Below are 20,350 nucleotides of genomic sequence, written 5' to 3' on the forward strand. Positions count from 1 at the left end.
CCAATTACATGTACATTTTTATGACATTACATAAAATGCACATTTATGTTATTGTCTAATATGTTTAAGAAACCATTGTTTCTGTCCTATTTTTACTGCAACAAAATTGAATATGTAGAAACAACTTGGTTTGCATTATATAATTCAGGAGGAATGCATAGAGATTTTGCATCTCATCTATGCATCTCTGCATAGAGATTTTGACATTTATTTTTGAGACTTTTGGGGAGATTGAGGATCCCTTGATAACACATTCAGAAATTATCTAGAGATACCATGTTTTGCTGCTTTTGTTTTTCTCATTACATTATCTTATTTCTGTAGGAAGTATAGACATTAGAAATCTGGTTATTGGTAGTTTGCTACCTTTGAAATAAAATCTTCACTTGTGCTATACTCTCATCAATCATGTAATCATTTATTAAGCTCCTGCTATGTCTTAGGCACTGTACTTGGCATTAGGATTCAAAAACAGAAATGAAATAGTTCTAGCTTGCAAAGAGCCTACTTCGAATGGAGGAAATAACATGCATATGTATGCAAGATATACTTAACAGAGATACAAGGTAACCATCAAGGGAAAGGCACTAGTAAGTGGAAAGATCAAGAAAAACTTCATGCACAAAGAAATGTTTGAGTTGATTTTTGAAGGAAACAGGTCTTCCATGGGATGGTGAGGAGGGAGACCATTTCAAGCCTGGGATAAAGCCAGTGCAAATGCACGAAAATAGCAGGTGGAATAATATATATGTATAACCGTAAGTAGTCAAGAATGACAGGACCATAAAATGTTCAGAAGGGGAATAAAAAAGTAAGATCGATGAAAAGGTAGGATGGGGCTGGATTTTTAAAGAATTTTAAATGCTCTGTTATAGGATCTATTAGAATAATATATATGTATAACCGTAAGTAGTCAAGAATGACAGGACCATAAAATGTTCAGAAGGGGAATAAAAAAGTAAGATCGATGAAAAGGTAGGATGGGGCTGGATTTTTAAAGAATTTTAAATGCTCTGTTATAGGATCTATTAGAATGTATAGAGTTAGAGGAGAACGACATCATAAAATCATTGTTCACTTGGACGGGCATCTTGAGGATGAAATTGCATGGTCAGACTTGAGACAGGGAAACAATTAGGAGCCTATTGTAGTAAGTTGGGAAGAGAGAGTTGATGAGGTCCCTCAACTAGGGTTGTGACTGTGACAAGAAAGAAGGGGAAGAATATGTAAAAGATGTTGTAGAGAGAGAAAAAAATAATTTGGCAACTTTTTTTCACATATGCACGTGCAGAAGACATTGAGGTGGAGAGCCTACTTTACTTGAAGAATGGGGACATTCTTGACAGAAATATGATAGCTTGGGAGAAGATAGTGAATTTGGGGAAGAAAGATAAGGAGCTTTGTTTTGGATCTTTTGAATTTGAAGTGCCTCAGATATGGGATTTAAAGTATCAAATAACTAGTAGGTTTTAAGAGTATAGAGTACAAGAGAGAGACTTAGGTTAGATAGATCTTGGAGTCATTTTCATAAAAATGATAATTTTGGAGTCATTTTCATAATAATGATAATTTTTTTTTCTCTTTTTAAAAATTATTTTAAACTAAATATAAAATAAGAAAAAACCAAATAGAAAAAGAAAGACAGAAAAAGGAAAACCAGAACAAAACATTGTACTGTGTCCAGCAGAACATCAGAGAAAATTCAAAATATGTAACAGAAAATTTTCATTTCGAGAAAGCATGTATAATAATGGAAGATGCTATATTCATGATTGTATCATTTCTTCCTCTGCATTTCATTTGTACAGCATAATTAATATTTTTGCCTTTGCCTAGACAGTTTTGCTTTTTTAGAGTTAGGTCATATTCAGCTCTGCTCCAATCTTTCTTTTGGATTATCCAATTATTAATGTCAATCTTATAATATGGTTTATATTTACATGTATAAAATGTAAATATTTTGTCTTTATTGATCCTCTTGCAATTTGTCTTTGGTGTTGGTTTTTATATATTAAATTTTTATTGAATTTAGGCATAGTTGAGATAAAATCCTGGAAATTTGGGAGTTAACTGAATGCCCTTTTTTTTGGTTCAATATTATGCTTAATTTTGCTGGATATAATATCTTTTGGCTGCGGGCCAAGTTCTTTTGATTGCCAATATATAATATTCTAGGAGCTGCAGTCTTTTATTGTAGCTGCTGATCCTATACAGTTTTTATTGTAGCTCCTGCATATTTGGATTAGTTTTTTGTTTCTTTCTTGTAAAAATTTCTCTTTGATCTGGAAGTTTTGAAATTTAGCAGTAATGCTCCTCTGTGTTCATAGGAACTCTTTGATGATTGGGGGATTTTTCCTATTTTTGCTTTCTCCTCTTGTCACTTCAGGACAGTTTTCTTTTATTATTTCTTGTATTATTGTGTCATGGTTCTATTTTTTGGTCACAGTTTTTAGGCAGTCCATTTATTCTTTTGTTTACTCCTCTCGATCTGCTCTCCAAATCTGTTATTTTTTAAATAAGATGCTTCATATTCTCTTTGGGTTTTTTCCCATTCTTTATATTTTGTTGTTATTTCTTGATCTCTTATAGCTTTACTGGCTTCTTGCTCAATTCTAATATTCAAAGAATTGTTTTTTTTCTTTAAGACTCTGGATCTCTTTTTCTAGTTGTTTAACTTTCTTTTCATAAATTTTTTTTTTTGTTGTTGTTTTTCTTGGATGGTTTTTATTTTTATTTTTAAATTTTTTTCTTCTATTTCTCCCATTCCCAAAATCTTTTTTGAGTTCTTCTATAAATTCTTTCTGGGCAAATAGCCATTTAATGTTACTCTTTGGAGTAATTACTTCAGTATCATCCTTGAAGATCAATCCTGGTTTTCCCTGTTCCCATAATAAGTTTCTATGGATGGGTTCTTTCTCCTTTGCCTGTTTTTTTTTTTTTTTTAATTTTTTAAATGAAAATTTATTAGTATAACCACCTCTAGTTCTGGGATGGGGATGGGGGTGGGAGGGATAAGGGAGGGAAAGAGAATGGCAGGGGGAGGAAAGGGAGGGAGGAGATGGTGCCCCTGGGTTAACTTCATTTCTCCCTTCTGATCCAGAGTCCCATTCAAGAATTCCACCCTCCTGTAACTGCTCACAGCCACTTTGCCCTACTACTTCTGCACTCAACTGAGTTTTTCCTTCTTGTCCAGGGTCTGATCTCAGCATCAGGGCTTGGTGTTAGCAGGCCTCATTTTTCCCTGACTCAGATTCCCGACTCCTCATTCTGTCTGGGGGATGAAATTGGGTTGTCCTAGGAGGACTCCTGTTCTTCCCTGAGTCTTACTTGTTTTTTACCCGCCTATGTTTGCCCTGAGACAGTCTTGTTCTATTTGTGTGGGAAATCTGGAAAGCTTGGAATTTTCTGACCATCTTCCCAGAATCTTCTCCATAATGATAATTGAACTCATTGGAGCTGATGAGATCATCAAATGAGATGCATATAAAGAGAAATGAGCCCAGGAAAGAGTCTGGAAATGCACCCTTTGTCTTTGTTATAGGGATGATACAACAAAAGAGACTGAGAAAGAGTGGTTGCGTAGACTGAGGACCAAGAGAGATCTTTGGCACATGTCATATATATAACATTATTTTCCAAAGAAGAGAGCTTGTTCAAAGTAGAGAATGGTCAGTGGTTCCAAAGCTGCAGAGAAATCAAAGAGGATCAGCATATATAGCTTCATATTAAGCTTGTCTTTCTTTAAAATGTATAAACCAGCTTTTAATTGGATAGAATTTTTCATTGTTCTATCCTTTACCATATTTTTGCTTTTGCTTCACAGTGTCAGGAAGCCTCAGATTTTAGCTTGAATTGTGGTTGAGCTCAAAGGCACACATTGTTGAATTGGACCATCCATTTAAAGGTTTGAATACAATGTATTATAAAATAATGAATTCATCTTATAAAATGATGAATTCACCTTTTTTATATAAATGTGGCAGAATTTATACATCAAAGTGAGCATGGTTCTTAGAGTAATCTTTAGAGATTAAAATGAATTCAAATGACTTAGAAAGAGTTTTGGATGTGGAGACAGAGAATCTGGGGTTCACATCTGACTCTTTGCTGCCTTACTTCCTATGTGGTGTTGGTCAAGTGACTTAACCTTGGTGAGGTTCAAATTTCTTCATCTATAAAATGAAAATGTAGAACTAGATGACTTCTCAGGCCCTTTTTAGCTCTTGTGTTTCTGTGGTTTGTGTGTGTGTGTGTGTGTGTGTGTTCTGTAAATAGTTGACTTTATTTCTCTTTTTAAAATTTTTCAATAATATTTTATTTTTCCAAATGCATACTTTTTTTCCTTTCCTTATCTCCCTCCTCCCTAAGACAGCAGTAATCTGATATTGGTTAAATATGTGCAGTTCTTTTAAACATATTTCCATTTTTGTCATGCTATGCAAAAAAAAAAATTAAAGGAGGAAAAAACTGAGAAAGAAAACAAAAAGCTAAAAATATTATGCTTTGATTCACATTCAGGCTTCATGGTTCTCTCTCTAAGTGTAAATGACATTTTCTATCTCAGATCTATTGAGATTGCCTTGAATCACCACATTGCTGAGAAATAATTCTTAAATTTTTTTTAATATTTTATTTTTGTCTAATTTTTAATAATAGCTTTTTATTTTCAAAATACATGCAAAGATAGTTTTCAACATTCACTCTCATAAAATCTTGCATTCCAAATTTTTCTCTCTCCCTTTCCTCCATGACCTTCCCCTAGACAGCAAGTAATCCAGTATAGGTTAAAAATGTGCAGTTCTTTTATACATATTTCCCCAATTATCATTTTACACAAGAAAAATCATATCAAAAAGTGTAGCGAGCTGTCGTCTCTAGAAGCTGCCAGATCGCTCTCCGGGAAGAGATCTGCTGTGTCTACTCAAATCTTTCAGACAGATTCTTCTTCCTGTAGTGAACCGTTGTCTCCAGGCAGTTGCTGTTAACTCTTGTCCTTAGAAGTGACTTCCCTTCCTGCAGAGAGCCCCGTCAGGCCTGATGTAATGCAGAGAGTCTTCTTCTTTCTCTGAGAGCTCTCTTTTATTCTCCCAGAGAATGGGCGTGGGATAATGCAAGGGCTTCTGGGAAGAACCACCCCAGCCAATGAGCTTGCCCCCTCTATCAAGTCAACCTGAGTTCTCACCTTGTCACTGTCCAGACAACCTCAGTTCTCACTTAGTAATCCTAACAAAAAAGGAAAAAATGAGAAAGAAAAAAAAAGCAAGCAACAACAAAGATGAAAATACTATGTTGTGATCCACACTTGGTTCCTACAGTCCTCTCTCTGGGTGTAGATGGCTCTCTCTATCACAAGGATATTGGGACTGACCTGAATTATCTCATTATTGGAAAGTCACATCCCTCAGGATTGATCGTCCTATAATATGGATGTTGCTGTGTACAATGATCTCTTGGTTCTGCTCATTTCACATAGTATCAGTTTATGTCTCTCCAAACCTCTCAAAAATTATCCTTCTGGTAGTTTCTTACAGAACAATGATGTTCCATCACATTCATATGCTGTAACTTATTCAGCTATTCTCCAACTGCTGGGAATCCACTCAGTTTCCAGTTTCTGGCCACTACAAAGAGGGCTGACACAAACATTTTTGCACATATGGGTCCCTTTCCTTCCTTTAAGATCTCTTTGGGATATAAGCCCAATAGCAGCAATAGTGGATCAAAGGGTATGTACAGTTTGATAACTTTTTGAGCATAGTTCCAAATTGCTCTCCAGAATGGTTGTATCTGTTCACAACTCCACCAGCATTGTATCAGTATCCCAGTTTTCCCACATCTTCTCTAACATTCGTCATTATCTTTTCCTGTCTCCTTAGCCAATCTGACAGGTGTTGTAGTGGTATCTCAGAGTTGTCTTAATTTGTATTTCTCTAAAAACCCAGCTGGGCAAGGCTGGTTTGTTTCTCTACAGCTGGAAGCCCCACTTGCCTCTTTGAATGAAGAGGGATGGTTAGACTGAGAACTGGAGATAAACTCCTTATGGGAAAAAAATTCGTTTGGAACTTGGCAATTTTGCCACTAGTTATTGAGTTAGTTGTTTACCAGTTATTTAACAAAATTTAGTTTCCTCTACCAAATAGATTGTAAATTCCTTAGGACAGGAACTGTATCTTATACTTCTGCATTTATTGTAGTGCTGGATAAATAGCAGGAACCCAAATTTTGGGTTGGGTAGTTTGATTGACTTGAGTAACTGTTGGCAGCCAGCTAAGAACTAAGGTTGGTGTCATTAAAGTACAAAGTTGTTATTGTTGGTGATTCATTTTATTTTTCCATTTTCTTTGCAAGCCTAACAACTACATTTGAATATTCTTTTATGAAATAAAAACTTGACCTTGAACTTTTTTTAAAAATTGTTCTAATTCAGTAAACATTAGTTCAAACAAATGGGCTAGCACAGTGCACTTTCAGAAGATACTATTCACCTCCATGTGCTTTATTTTATACTTGACCAATACTCTTATGCTTCTCTACTGCAAATCTGTGTCATTGACTACTTGATATTTTTGCTATTTACCTATGGAAAAAGTGAGTAGTCTGAAAAAATAATAATGAACATGGGATATTTTAGATATGTAGTTTTAAATTTGCTTTAGGAATGAGAAGGTTGTTATAGTATAAATTCTCATCTGTGGGTTATAAAGATCCAAATTTTCCTCTGTCACAAGGAATCATAATACATAAAGTTTCCACAGTATGTCATGGTGTCAGACTAAATAATATCAAACTATTTTTAAATAAATTCAGTTCAAGTTCAAAATGCTGTACTGTTTATTTTGATACATTGCTCACTGGAATTGTAGCAGTATACTTAGTTTATAACAGTACGTAAAGTTATATATCTTGGTGTAAGTTTCCCAGGAAAGTTCTTTATTCCCAAACTTTTTTTTTTTTTTTTTTTCTATTCGTTTTGTGCATTTAGAACACATATTAGAACAACCTTTTGGGGCTTCACTTTGTTTTCTTAATTACTCATTCTCCTTTTACTTATTTCCTTCAAATTTTTTTTTTTTTTTAATCTTTTGCTTCATTTCTTCTAGGTATTCATGTGTCTTTGTGAGGATTTTTCCCCTTTGAATCTCTATATGCACTTGTACCCTTTTTTGGGAGGTATCTCTGGATTTACAATAATTTTAGATATTGGTTGATTTTCTTTGATTTGCTTATCTCTCCAGCTTCAGTTCCTTGGCTTTGTCCAAGTTCCAGATGCTCTCCTGCTCTGCTTTGTGGATAAAATGATTGGTATATTTTTGGCCTTGCCTTGAGTCCTTTGAGTACCTGCATTGACCTCCAGTTTCACGAATTAGTTCTTCATGGAATTTTGAGGTTCAGAGTGATGGATCTTTATAAAATAAAGAAACTTCTGTGATGGTTTCATAACAGAATCTTAGGGGCTTTGGAGACCTTGAGCTTGGATTATCATTTTTGAATATTGTGGTTGCAGTGTGGGTTGCTGCTTGATGCTGGTTTTCAGGGCTTCAAAGGTTTTCTCTCACGTGGTACCTTTCCTGACCCCTCATTCTCTAGCTTTGAGTACCGCATCCCAAACTAGTTTATATTTATGTATTTCATTACATGTTATTTACAACTATAGAATGTAAACTTGAATTCTGGGTTTTGTATCCTAATGCCTAGTACAGTGCCTGGCACATGACATTTACTTGATAAAATCTTGTTGATTTATAAATTGATTTTTAACTTGGTAGGATTTGCTGCTGATTAATTAGGAAAAGCGCACCATCCACATCTCTGGGTCCCTGTTTGCAAGATGTGGATTTGTAAAATGTGGAAACTGGACTAGATGACCTCTAAACTCTTTTTTAGCTAAAAAACTCATGCTTCTATTTAGAAATCTAGTTTATTAAAGTTGGTACTCTTAAGAATTTTGACTGATGTTCTGGTATTTAATATGTGTCCGTTTAAAAAGAATCGGATTTGTGTTTAAATACAGTTTTGTTATGGTGTAATATGGTGTAGATTTAAGTGCTTTTTTAAAAGTTAGTATTTCATTAGCATTAATTTGATGTTTCAGTTAAATATAGTTTCGCATTATTTGTGATTTTACAGTAAGCTCTGAGAGGCAAATAAATTTGCTTTAATTTTCCTAAAATATGTGAGTTCTGGCTCTCCTTCCCTGTAATATGGTGTTAAATGTGTTTCTCTAAAAATGTTGCATTAGATAAGACCATCTGTCATTGTAGAATAGGCTGCTGGTTTAAAAATTTTATTGATGTATTTTGTTTTCATATATCATGACTTTTTTAAATATCTAAGTTGTGTGTGTTTTGTGCACCAGCCTCCATTAATTTTAAAATCTTCCATTGGAATTGGCATATACAAGGTACTGAAAACATTTTCTCTCCATTCAACACTGAAATCCATTACTGGATACTGGCCATTTTCACCAGGATCATAAGGATTTCTTTTTCTGTAATATAGTCTAATAAAATGTTTAATGTTTTTAAAAGTGGAACTGCATTGTAGAAGTAGTTTACTATTCTAATTAACATAAAACCAATGATTGAACAGATGTTACTTCCTTCATAGCATCATAATCTTATTCTTAGATTTTGTTTTTTAAAATGTTGAAAGGAATTACTTCAATATTAATCATTCTAATGTGTTCAGTTTTTAAAATGGAAAACTATTAAATAAATAGGACTTGTTTCTTTTGAAAGTCACTTTTAAAGTTAAAAGTATTTATTCATTCACTGCCTCCTATCAGCATTGTCTGTCCAGTAACTTAAGTAATATTCAAAGATACTTTATTTAAGTATTTATCTAGGTGTTACTTTGTAGGCCCCTTCTCCCTCCTTCCCACTTCTTAACGAATAGGTAATGACTTGCTATGGCAAAAACCAAAACCAAAAAAAAAAAATAACCCAAAACAAAACAAAAAAACCCCAACAACACAAAAAAACCTCCACACAAACATCATTTGGTAGCTAATATTTTGATTATCAATTTTTCAAGGCTTAGGCTTATTTTCAGGTAATATAGTAAGTTGCCTAATACATTGTGGTAGCTTTTCAAGTTTTGTAGGATCTTCCAGAGCATATACTTTATCAACATTGCCTTTAAAGACTGTGTAGGGTCTGGAATTCCCCCACCAAAGGAAAAGAAAAGAGGGCTCAGAACAGAACTGTGAGGGACATCTATGGTGATACATCTCTTCTTTAGGTGATACATCTTATTTAGATGCTGTAGTTGCTGTGTTGACATAGTATCTATTCTAAAGTTAAATTATTTTCTAAAAGAGGCAATGATAATTTAGTTTTATCACAATCATATATGTTCAGCTTAAACTCATAGATTATTGAATGTTCTTTGGAGACAATATGTGAACTACTCACTGTACTATTCCATGTCGTATATTATATTCAATTAACTGTTTCCATATATATTAGCATATATTACTACCTTTACTTCTGTAATAAATTATGCAACTATATTGTTTAGCTTATTATTACACACTAAACAGCACTTAGCACAGTACATGGCACATAGCCAATGTTGTTTCCTTTTGACTACTATTCTAATTTACATAGCTTTTATGAATTAAATAGCTGATTGTAGGCAGTAGGAATGAACCGTTATATAAGAGATGTAGGGTTATCTAGACCAAGGGGAAAATATAGGATTGGATAGAGCCCCAGATAGCAAAAGGAAACAATTTGTAAATGCCTCATTGTAAGATTAAGTCTAAGTTTCCTTATTCTACTGTGTAAGATGCTCAGCGATCTGACCTATATCATCCTTTCTAGTTTTATACTCTATTTCAATTCAACAAGCATTAATTAAGCACTTACTGTCTGTTTTGTTATTAAGAATACAAAGACAAAAAAATAAAAAAAAGTTCCTACCTTCAAAGGTGTTGTATTCAAATTGGGAGGAAAATATTTTTACAGTTAAGTCAATACCTTGTAATTTAGAGTGGGAGAAAAGAATCTAAAAATTTCTTCCATTTTAGTGGAATTTTACTTTGCTTCCCTTTACTCCTTGACTTACCTCAAATTTATCTTATCCTTTTCTTCCTTCATATGTTTATTTATGCCATTCTCTCTTTTTGGAGTGTCTTTTCTTTACAGCTTTGCCTATTAAAATCCTGGCCATCTTTAATTAAGACCCAGGTTTAATGAGGTTCCTCATTAAAACAGTATCACCCCCAACCACCCAGCTCCATCTGATAGCTACTTATGGTCTTTATCATTCATTTGGCATTTATCAGATACTTAGATTGTACTTATTTCTGTGTCTGTCCCATTTTCCTTTCTAGATTACAGGCTCATAGAAAGCAAGGATTATAATGTCTTATTTATTTATTTATTTTTGCAATTCTCTAATTCTTAGCATAGTGCTTTGCCCATGAGGGGCATTTGATAGATATTTACTGAATGCATTCATGAATCAAGTGAAATTTTTATTATAGGCATCAAAAAGTGATTGTGACATTTATATAATAGAAAAAAAAATTTCTAAAATAGTGCTGTGGCCCTTATTCAGGGAGTAAGCATAAGAGTAAATTTTTGTGAAAAAGATGAATATTGATTCCAAGATCCATTTTATTGGTAATTATTAGCAACTGATATGTTTTGTTCTGTTGTTGAAAGATGAGTTTTTATTTTGGAAATAAAAAAGATGAATAGAACATCAATATTTTTAAATATTTTATTTAAGGAAAAGTTGCCAAAATCAGGTAATTTATCTCACAAGAATTTGATAACATATAAGGAAACTTTTAAGTCTTTGTGGAGTGCTGGCTGTGATTTGTACATAGAATGTTTTTGCTTTGTATTTGTGTTTTTTCTAGGTTGAAATAAAAATGAAAAAGTCAGAGGCTGTAAGATGGGAGAAGCTGGAGGGACAAAGAGATGTAGCCAAACCCAAACAATTCACACCAGGTTTGTTTTCTGACCTTGATAAGCTTGAAATTCAAACACTACTATTGACATTAAACAGTAATGAGCATTTTTTCCACTTTCATTATTTATATCCTCAAGATGAAATACTTTGAGGATAATAAATAAGATTGTTCTGGAAATGAATACAAAATTGTAATTCTTGTAAAGGTCCTCACATTATAAGCTATAAAAATTCAGAAAGAATTTAGAAAGAATGCCAACTGAAAGTGACAGTAGATCTATAGAAGTTCAAGTTTTTATATTGATTTAAATTGTCATTTTGTTAATTCTTTTTGTGTTAGAGTTTCTCTTTGGCTTGTTCCTGTGAATCAGTTGCTTATCTTAAATTCCCTCCCTTCCCCACTTTTCTTCTTTATCCCTTTTTCTTTGCTGAGGTAGATAAATTCAGATTTTCTAAAATTTCAGGATATTTTTTGTACATTTTACTACATGCTAATTCCCACTTGAGTTCAATTTCAGGGAAGCAAATCACATTTTAAGGAGTCTTTAATTCAACAAATAGATTTTAATGTATCTGATTTGTAGTGTACTGTGTTAAGTGTCAGGGGGTTGAAAAGATGCAAAGAATGTGGAGCACAATTCTAGTAAGGGAAATGAATACTGTAGTTCTTCAATGTGCAGTGTTGTTCAGTCATTTCAGTCATAATTGACTCTACATGAATCCAGTTAAGCATTTAATGGGCAAAGATACTGGAATGGTTTGCCATTTCCTTCTCCAGCCCATTTTCAGGTTCCAGGGACCCTGAGGCAAATATATTTAAGCACCATACTCAAGGTCACACAGATTTGAATTGAAGAAGAGGTATCTTCGTGACTCCAGGCCTGGTACTTTATTCACTTTGCCACCTAGCACAGGTGTAATATGCAGGTGTAATAACAAGTATGAAATGCTTTGTCATTTCAGAGGAGGGGGAGAGACTGTTGTTATTATGGAAAAACCAGAGCTCATGCAATAGTCATATTTATATACCTGAGAAAATAAAATTCTGTAATTTATATATTATCTTATAGTCATCTTTTTTTTTTTTTTTTTTTAAATGCAATTGGGGTTAAGTGACTTGCCCAGGGTCACACAGCTAGGAAGTGTTAAGTGTCTGAAACCAGATTTGAACTTGGGACCTCCTGAATTCAAGGCTGGTGTTCTATCCATTGCGCCACCTAGCTGCCCCTAGTCATCCATTTTTAATATAAATAATATGTAATCTGAAATTCATTGATTTCTGGAGGTTTTTTGTGGTCAGATTTTTATCATTTTAGCTGGATTCATTGTAAATTAGGTTTCTGCACAATGATGCGTAGTCTAGTACATTATTTCAAATGAGTATTTTGAAATAATCTTTACTGTTCACATTTTGAAGAATGAAATTGGAGGTAAAATTAGGCTTACCATTTTTCCTGCTAATAAAGCTTTACTAATTCATCCATTGTAATAATAGATGTTTAAGACCATCTTTAAAAAATAAAAACCTTTTCAAAGACATAATTATGATATTAAAATTTATTTAAAAAAAATTACCTAATAAGAATAATGCATATATACAGGATACTTTGTCTCCTGCTTTGTTTTCTTTTGTGGTATATTAGTATGCTTGTCAGCATCTTGTGTACTTTGAGCTGGAAGCTATAGATAAGTGCAAATCACTTAACCTCTCTCAGTCAGCTGGGCCAATTTCTTTATCGTAAAATGGAGAGTGTAACCCTTGCTCTCTGCTACCTCATGAACTGATGTTAGTATTAATTAGGTTAGCATTTCCTAGTCCTTTTTTTAAAATCATATTTATAATTTGCTAAACCCACTGATAGAATTGCACAAGGAATGGGGATTAAATGCTGGTGAAGAAGTGAGCAGGATTTTGAAAAGTATATAATTAATATGAATAAAAGTATATGTAGGGGTGAGAAGAAGGGCACAAAGAATCCAACAATAAATGGTGGTTCCCATATTTAAAGTGGGAAAACAAGTTCTCATGTTTGGATAAGAATGCACTATTGATACTACATACCTCTAACTCATTTTGGAGCATCCAAATTTATTTATTTTTTATTGGTTTAGATTTAAACTTCAAGTAATTATGCCTCAGTGGACATTTATAACACATATATAACATCATAGCGTGAGGCTACATTATACTATTTGTTAGAACTTATGAAAGGTGTAGCTCACATTTAAAGCAAACTTTGTTATTTGGTAAAGAATAGATTGTTAAGTTTTACTTTGAAATGGCATGATAGATAATTATCATGGCTTTTAGGTAGTTTTAAATAATTCTTAATTTATCTTTTCTGGATCTATTTTCCAGGTCAGTTGTTTTTCCATTGAGATAGTTTACATTTTCTTTTTGATTTTGTTTGACTGATTCTTGATGTTTTGATGTCTTTTCCCAATTCTAATTTTATTTTCTTCAGTTAGCTTTTATGCCTCTTTTTCCATTTTGGTAATTCTACTTTTAAAGGAGTTTCCTCCTAATCAGTTTTTGTGCTTCCTTTTTCAAGATGTTGACTCTTTTCTCATAAATCTCCTGTATAATTCTCATTTCTTTTCCCATTTTTTCTTATACCTTACTTGGTTTTTAAAATCCTTTTTGAGGAGGACTTTTAGGAATTGAGATCATTTCATATTCTTTGTTAAGGCTTCAAATGTAGGCATTTTGAGTGTTGTCCTCTTCCAAGTTTTTTGATCTTCCCTGTCTCCATAGTAACTTTCTGTGATCAGGGCTCTTTTCCATTTTTTACTCATTTTTTAGCCTATTTTGTGACATTTATAGTTGAGTTAGTTCCTGGGCCACAGGGGCCACTGTCCCAAGCTGCTTAAGTTGAGGTATCCAGGGTTTGATCACTGGCTTTCCTTGCCAGGACCTTGGCTTCTTATGGATTGTCCACTCTGCTGGGCTTATCTGCCCACTCTGGTTGTACCTCTGGGCTTCTGGGGCTCACAATTTTGCCTTCTGCACTGGGTCTGAAGGCCTTACCTGTAGCCTGCTGTTGCTACTGACTGAGCCTCTGTTATTGATCTGTGCTGTGGCTAAGAGCCTCTCACTGTCTTGCCCAGGCATCGTCTGCTCTAGGCTGTGAAACAGATCTTTTCTGAAGTCCTTTTAAGTTATTTTAATCTGGAAATTAGTTTCACTCTGTCTTTTTATGGGCTACTATAGAATCCATTTAGAGACTTGATTTAACTTTTCCAAGAGAAATTTGGGGAAAGCTCAGTTAACTCCCTGGCTTCTATTTGCCATCTTTGCTGAATAATTATTTATGTTTCATTTATTCCTGGTCCCCACAGTTATTTGAGAACCTCAGATAAAAACATTTATACTTTATATTCATAAAAGTCCTGTTAACAATAAATTCTTTAATGGAGCATGTATTTTAAACTGAATTTTGAATAAAATGCTAAAAGTTTATTATTATAAAGTATTATTTATTGTGGGATAAAATTCCCAGAATTTTGATTTTGTCAATTGTTTGAGAATTTTTAGTTATTCAGATAGATTTACTTATTTAGGTTATAGAGAAAAGTGAAATATTATTAAAAATGTGAAACTTGGCTGCTTAGGTGATTTTTAAAAAAGTTTTATTCCACAACATTAAAATATTTTTGATGTGATCAAAAGCTGTTGTTTCTCTCTTATTAATTTCATAGAATCAAAACACCTGTATCCATCATCCTCTCATTATACAAGGAATTGGGACAAATTAGTTGGTGAGATCAAGGAAGAAGAAAAGAATGAAAAGTTAGAAGGAGATGCAGCTTTAAACAAATTATTTCAGCAGATCTATTCAGATGGTTCTGATGAAGTGAAACGTGCCATGAACAAATCATTTGTAAGATCATATCTCATACTTTAAAATTTTTTTCTTTAATATTTTATTTTTCTCGTTACATGTAAGACAATTTTTAGCATTTGTTTTAAAAACTTTGAGTTCCAGATTCTCTCCCTTTCTTCTTTCTCTCCCCATTAAGAAGACACAAGGATCACATACTTTTTTTTTTTTTTAAGAAAATTGAGCAAATATCAGAAAATTTTAAGAGAACTAAATATATCCTTTTTAAAGGATAGATTATTCTGTCCTGTCACCTGAGACCTTTTTGCATAGATTTTTTTCCTCTGCAAAGCTTGAGAGACCATTCCTCTAAAGGCATAAAGTAGCTTACCTATTAAAGGTTCCATAAGAAAATGGATTAGATATCTTCAAGAAATAATTATGTTATAATATAAAAACATTAGTTTTTAATGTCTTCAGTAATGTCTTGTTTGGGAACCAGTTTTATCATCTAAACTGGTAACATTTCCTTTGTATGGAAGTTTGCATTGGAATCTATTTGAATTCTGTTATTCCTCATGACCATAATTAAATGACAAATTATCTCACCCTGATTACTTCCAACTACTCTATATTCCTAGTTATAAACATAGAACTTACTATTGCTTATCTTCAGGAATGTATATGTTCAATGCTTTTGATAAATTTTTAGAAAGACAAAAAAGACAATTCTGATCCTTGACTCTAACACAATGTAACTTTATGCCTTGTTACAGATGGAGTCTGGAGGCACAGTTCTGAGTACCAACTGGTCTGATGTAGGTAAAAGGAAAGTTGATGTTAATCCTCCTGATGACATGGAATGGAAAAAGTTCTAAATAAATCATTTGCTATCAGTGTATTGAATATATTCACCTAATGTCCACTGTGTTTATATACATTGCATTTTGAATTTGAGAACAAATATTTCCTTAAAAAATGATATCTCCTTCCTTCTTTACTTTAGCAATTGCTTTTTCTTCAGTTATTCTAGGTTTCTGAACAAGTATAAAATTCACATTTTTATCATTTGCCATTTGCCATTGAGAGTTTCAGATGTACTTAAATTCATCTGTCTTTTTTTTTTTTTTTTAACACTAGATTGATTAGTTTTGTACTTCTGTAGGAAGGGGAAATCATTCATTGGATATCTAGGATTCTTCCTTATTTTTGATGCACAATATTTACTTAATTTATTAGATTTGGCAATCTTGGGTGAACTTAGATTTTTTTTTCCACTCAGATGTGTTTGCTTTTTAACTCTGCTTTTGAATGAAGATTTAAATATACTTTTTCTATGAAGAAGTTTGGTCTATTTTATTTTTGAAGAGTATTTAATGAGAAATTGTTATTTGAGACAAATCAAAAAGGAAGTTATAACTTTGTTTCTTTATGAAATAATATGTGTAATTGAGCCAGGATTTTGGTCTTGCTTTCCAAATTATGCTGCATGGTATAAAAGATGGGGCATTAGATTTCAACATACTGCTGTTTGACCAAGCTGCAAGATAAGCTCTTTGTACCTCACTGGGAGATGAAGTAAGGAGCCCAAATTAGCTTAAATTTCATTTCTTGTGGCTTTTGACACATCATGACTCCCAAGAACATGACAGCAGTAGCTTCTATATTCCCAATTCATATAGTCCTTAGAACTTGGGGTAGTTGAATTTTCAGTTAAACTGACAAGTATTCATAAGCTCAGTCCTGTGCAAAGTGCTATGGACATGCAATAGAAATGCAAGATTAGTTAAATTTAGCAATCCAAGGAGACATAATTTATATATAAGAGAATCATCAATGAATATTGAACCATGGAATTCAGTATGATTGAAGTTCAGAGAAAGGAAAATTACTTCCTAAATTAAAATTTTGATAATTGGCATTTGTCAACTCCAGAAGATGATGGTTAAATCTGTGGTGCTGTGAGAAGCCACTTAGTTTCTCACCTGAAACCCAAGTATTAGCTCTAGTGAGGCTCTGTTGGGGAAGGAAGAACAGTGGGCTGAAGATCTAGGGTCCAGTTATTTTCTACCACTTAATAGCTCTATAACCTTGGGCAAGTTATATGGAACTCTGTGCCTTGATTTCCTTGTCTGCAAAATGACAGTTGAGCTACCTTGTTGACAATTTACCTATTTAACATAATTTTTTTTCTGACTTATGGTCATCCTTCCATTTTTTTGACACAGTACTCATTTTTTTCAATTTCTAATCTTTTAAAAAGTCAGTTTGCTATTTCAAAAGAAATATTAGATAGTATTAAATTTAATATCTGCTTTAGAAAACTTCTGATAAATACTGGTAAAAAATGAATTTTTTTATGTGGTCAAAGCAATATAAAAGATATTTGCTTATCAGTTAAATCCACCAATGTTATTCAGTTTCTGTTCTCAATCAGGCCCTGTGGTGGGAGTGGGAGATGCCTGTCAGCAGTTGACACAGTTCTCATTTTCAAGAAGATTAAATTCTAAATTTGACGGTTTAGTAACAGGTCATTAGAACCACTTTAAAAATCATTCCTTTGCACCACCATCAATGTGTTGAAAGTTTATTTGTCCTCCTAAAGAATTACCAATTTCATTTTAGTCAAGGATTGTTATGTCTTCCCTGTCCTTCTCTGTTTATACTGGGCATTGTGTTGATAATCACTCTATAGAAACACTTTAGTGCCTTATTTCTTGTGGCACTTGAGAATTTTGATTTTCTTATCATTTCTTTTGATGATTCTTTACCCTTGTTTCCTTTAGATATAGCTCTATTCTCTTTATTTTTGATCTTGGAGAATTCATATGCCATGGATTGCGTAACATGCACATGAATCATCTATTTTCATTTACTTCTGACACTTTTCACTGTCTTCATGTTATCTTTAATGGCCTGTCTTGTTTCTTGAACTACTTAAAACATTGGCAGTGCTATTATACTCATTGTCCATAAGTCTGTCCTTGTGAAATTATCTGATTCCTAACTTTATAATTCTCTGTTTTCACTGTCAAGTGGGCCTCTGGTTATTTTCAGTGTAGACTATTATCTGTTTTTAATATATTTTTGTTTTTTAATGTGAAAAGTCCAATTCTTATGTTAATGGATGTATTTTCCTCATTAATTTTCATACAGAATTTTCAATCATCTATGATTACATATTTGAATTACATAATACGTCTCAGAACTGTATTAAAGAATAATAGTCTTAGTAGTTTTAAAAGTATGCTCTATACAAAAAGTTGAAAATGGTTTCCATTATTTGTAATGCACTTTTAGGTCTGAGCATTTTAAGTTCTAATATGTTTGAGGTTTTTGCGGGTCAGAAGAAGTTGTGTAAAATTTCATTCTTCCTCTTTTTTTTTTTTTTTTAACTGGAAAGGAGTAAAACATTTTTATTGAACTTTGATTTAATTAAAAATTTATACTTTTAAAAATAGTTGGCAATATTTTGTGAAAAACTTGAAGTTGATATCTGAGTTGCTTATACTAAGACAGCGATTCAGAAGTGTTATTCATTATAAATTAGTTTTTCACTAACTTTTGATATTTTAAATCACTACTGCGTGGTATTGGAAATGCTAAATTTACATCAAGTATTTGGGTAAAGGGGGAATGGACTGGTCTTGGAGGTACTTACAAGAATAAATCATTTGTTAAGTTTGTTAAGAAGGCAGGAAGAATCAAGTTCAATAACTCCAGATGAAATGGTAGTGGTGAAATTTAATATTTAATCTACCTTAATCATAGAAGGTGACTGTTCCCTGTCCCCTGCTACTGCGTATTTGATATATTTTCTTTTTTTAAAATTATAAACAGTTTTTGTTACATATAATAACAACTTTAGATACATAGAAATGAACAAATCCTATATGGAATAAAATCCTCCTCAAAAATATTTGCTTTTTTAAAAAAAATTGCAATTTTTGTTCTTTTTCCTTTAAATTTGTACTTATAAAATTTTGATTTTTTTTCCATTATAATCATTGATATATATATATATATATATATATATATATATATATATATATATATATATATATATACATACATATATGTATATATATATATATACTCTTATAAGTTTTTACTGTTTTATATCACTATATTAATAGAGCTATTTGTGTCTTTCATATTCATCACATTTTAAGTGGTTCTGTGATATTCTATTACACTTAGATTATACAGTTTGTTAAGCTGTTTTCCTAATCATTTAATTAATGGCTTTATTTTTTACCCTTTTACAAATTAAAGGAACTGGTAATAGTTCTGTAGAAAAAAGGTTTCTTTTAAAAGAAATAGCAGAGGGCAGCTAGGTGGCGCAGTGGATGGAGCACCAGCCCTGAAGTCAGGAGGACCTAAGTTAAAATCTGACCTTAGACACTTAACACTTCCTAGCTACGTGTGACCCTGGGCAAGTCACTTAACCCCAATTGCCTCAGTAGAAAGAAAGAAAGAAAGAAAGAAAGAAAGAAAGAAAGAAAGAAAGAAAGAAAGAAAGAAAGAAAGAAAGAAAGAAAGAAAGAAAGAAAAAGAAATAGCAGGATATAATTTTGCTAGTGTAATCACTGAATCAAAGGTTATAATTTGTAACTTTCATCATATATTGCCAGATTAGTCTTCAAATTTAAAATTCTACTAATTTTTTTTTTTTTAAAGTAGAATACTGTTTTATTGCTGATACTGTAGGGTCATTTAAATACTTTTGTTTTAAACAAAGGCAACTTAACCATAGGCCTTATTATTATAAGAGTTTTCCAAGTCATTTTCTACTGTGGCAAAAGTAACACTGTAGGGAAATAAAACTGATTTCAGGATACATTTTACAGAATATCATTATACGTTCTCTTTTGCAAGCCTGTGCATATGCAAACACAACCTATTATTCAAGTCTATCAAAAATTTAATAGCATGCTCTTTGCCCCACCATTGAATTTTGTAGATTTAAAATTTGTACCAATTTGATAGCTGTTAAAGGAATGTCAAAATTGTGTTAATCTTCATTTCTTTGAATATTAAGATTTGGTTAGTTTTTCAAATAATTATTATTTGTGTTTTCTGTTTTTGAAAACTTTATATTTCTTTTCTTTTTTTTTTTTTTATCCACAAGGGACTGTTATATAATTAAATAATAAAATGTTAATGGAAATTGGCAGTTGGTAGAAGAATAATAACAGCTTTAAAGTATGTTAAATTTTGAAAAAAATATTTATATACATCTCATTTGAATCTCAACAACCCTTTGAATTAGGAACTACAAGTATTATTGCCCCCATTTTCAAATGGGAAAATTGAGAATAAAAAGGAGTTAAATGACTTTCCCATGGTCACATGGCATGTAACTATTACAGGTAGAATATAACTTATCTTCCTGACTTGAAGAAAGTTGGGCATGCACAATCAACTAATGCTAATAACCTTAAATTCTTTGTGGTGGAAAAAGAACTATGTGATGATTTGACCCTACTTAGATTTGTATCAGTGAATAGTTGGGATTGTAATTTTTTGCATTTTTGTTTATAAGAGTTAATGAATTTATCAATTAACCTTTGCTTATTTATGCTAGTGATAAAGATGTAACATAG

The 20,350-nt window shown here is 32.4% G+C and overlaps 1 protein-coding gene across 1 annotated transcript in view; it reads left to right on the forward strand.

The window, feature by feature from the left end:
* The window catches only part of SUGT1 (SGT1 homolog, MIS12 kinetochore complex assembly cochaperone), a 61,468-nt gene extending 45,818 nt beyond the window's left edge, over nt 1-15,650 (forward strand). Inside the window, exons 11-13 of the mRNA XM_074299204.1 lie at nt 10,871-10,961; nt 14,623-14,804; nt 15,521-15,650. Coding sequence (XP_074155305.1) covers nt 10,871-10,961; nt 14,623-14,804; nt 15,521-15,622 — 375 coding nt within the window. The 3' untranslated portion in view covers nt 15,623-15,650. The remainder of the gene's footprint in view (nt 1-10,870; nt 10,962-14,622; nt 14,805-15,520) is intronic.
* Nucleotides 15,651-20,350: the final 4,700 nt, after the last annotated feature.

Source organism: Sminthopsis crassicaudata, chromosome 3 (assembly GCF_048593235.1).
Source record: "Sminthopsis crassicaudata isolate SCR6 chromosome 3, ASM4859323v1, whole genome shotgun sequence".
In the NCBI taxonomy this organism is placed as follows: Eukaryota; Metazoa; Chordata; class Mammalia; order Dasyuromorphia; family Dasyuridae; genus Sminthopsis; species Sminthopsis crassicaudata.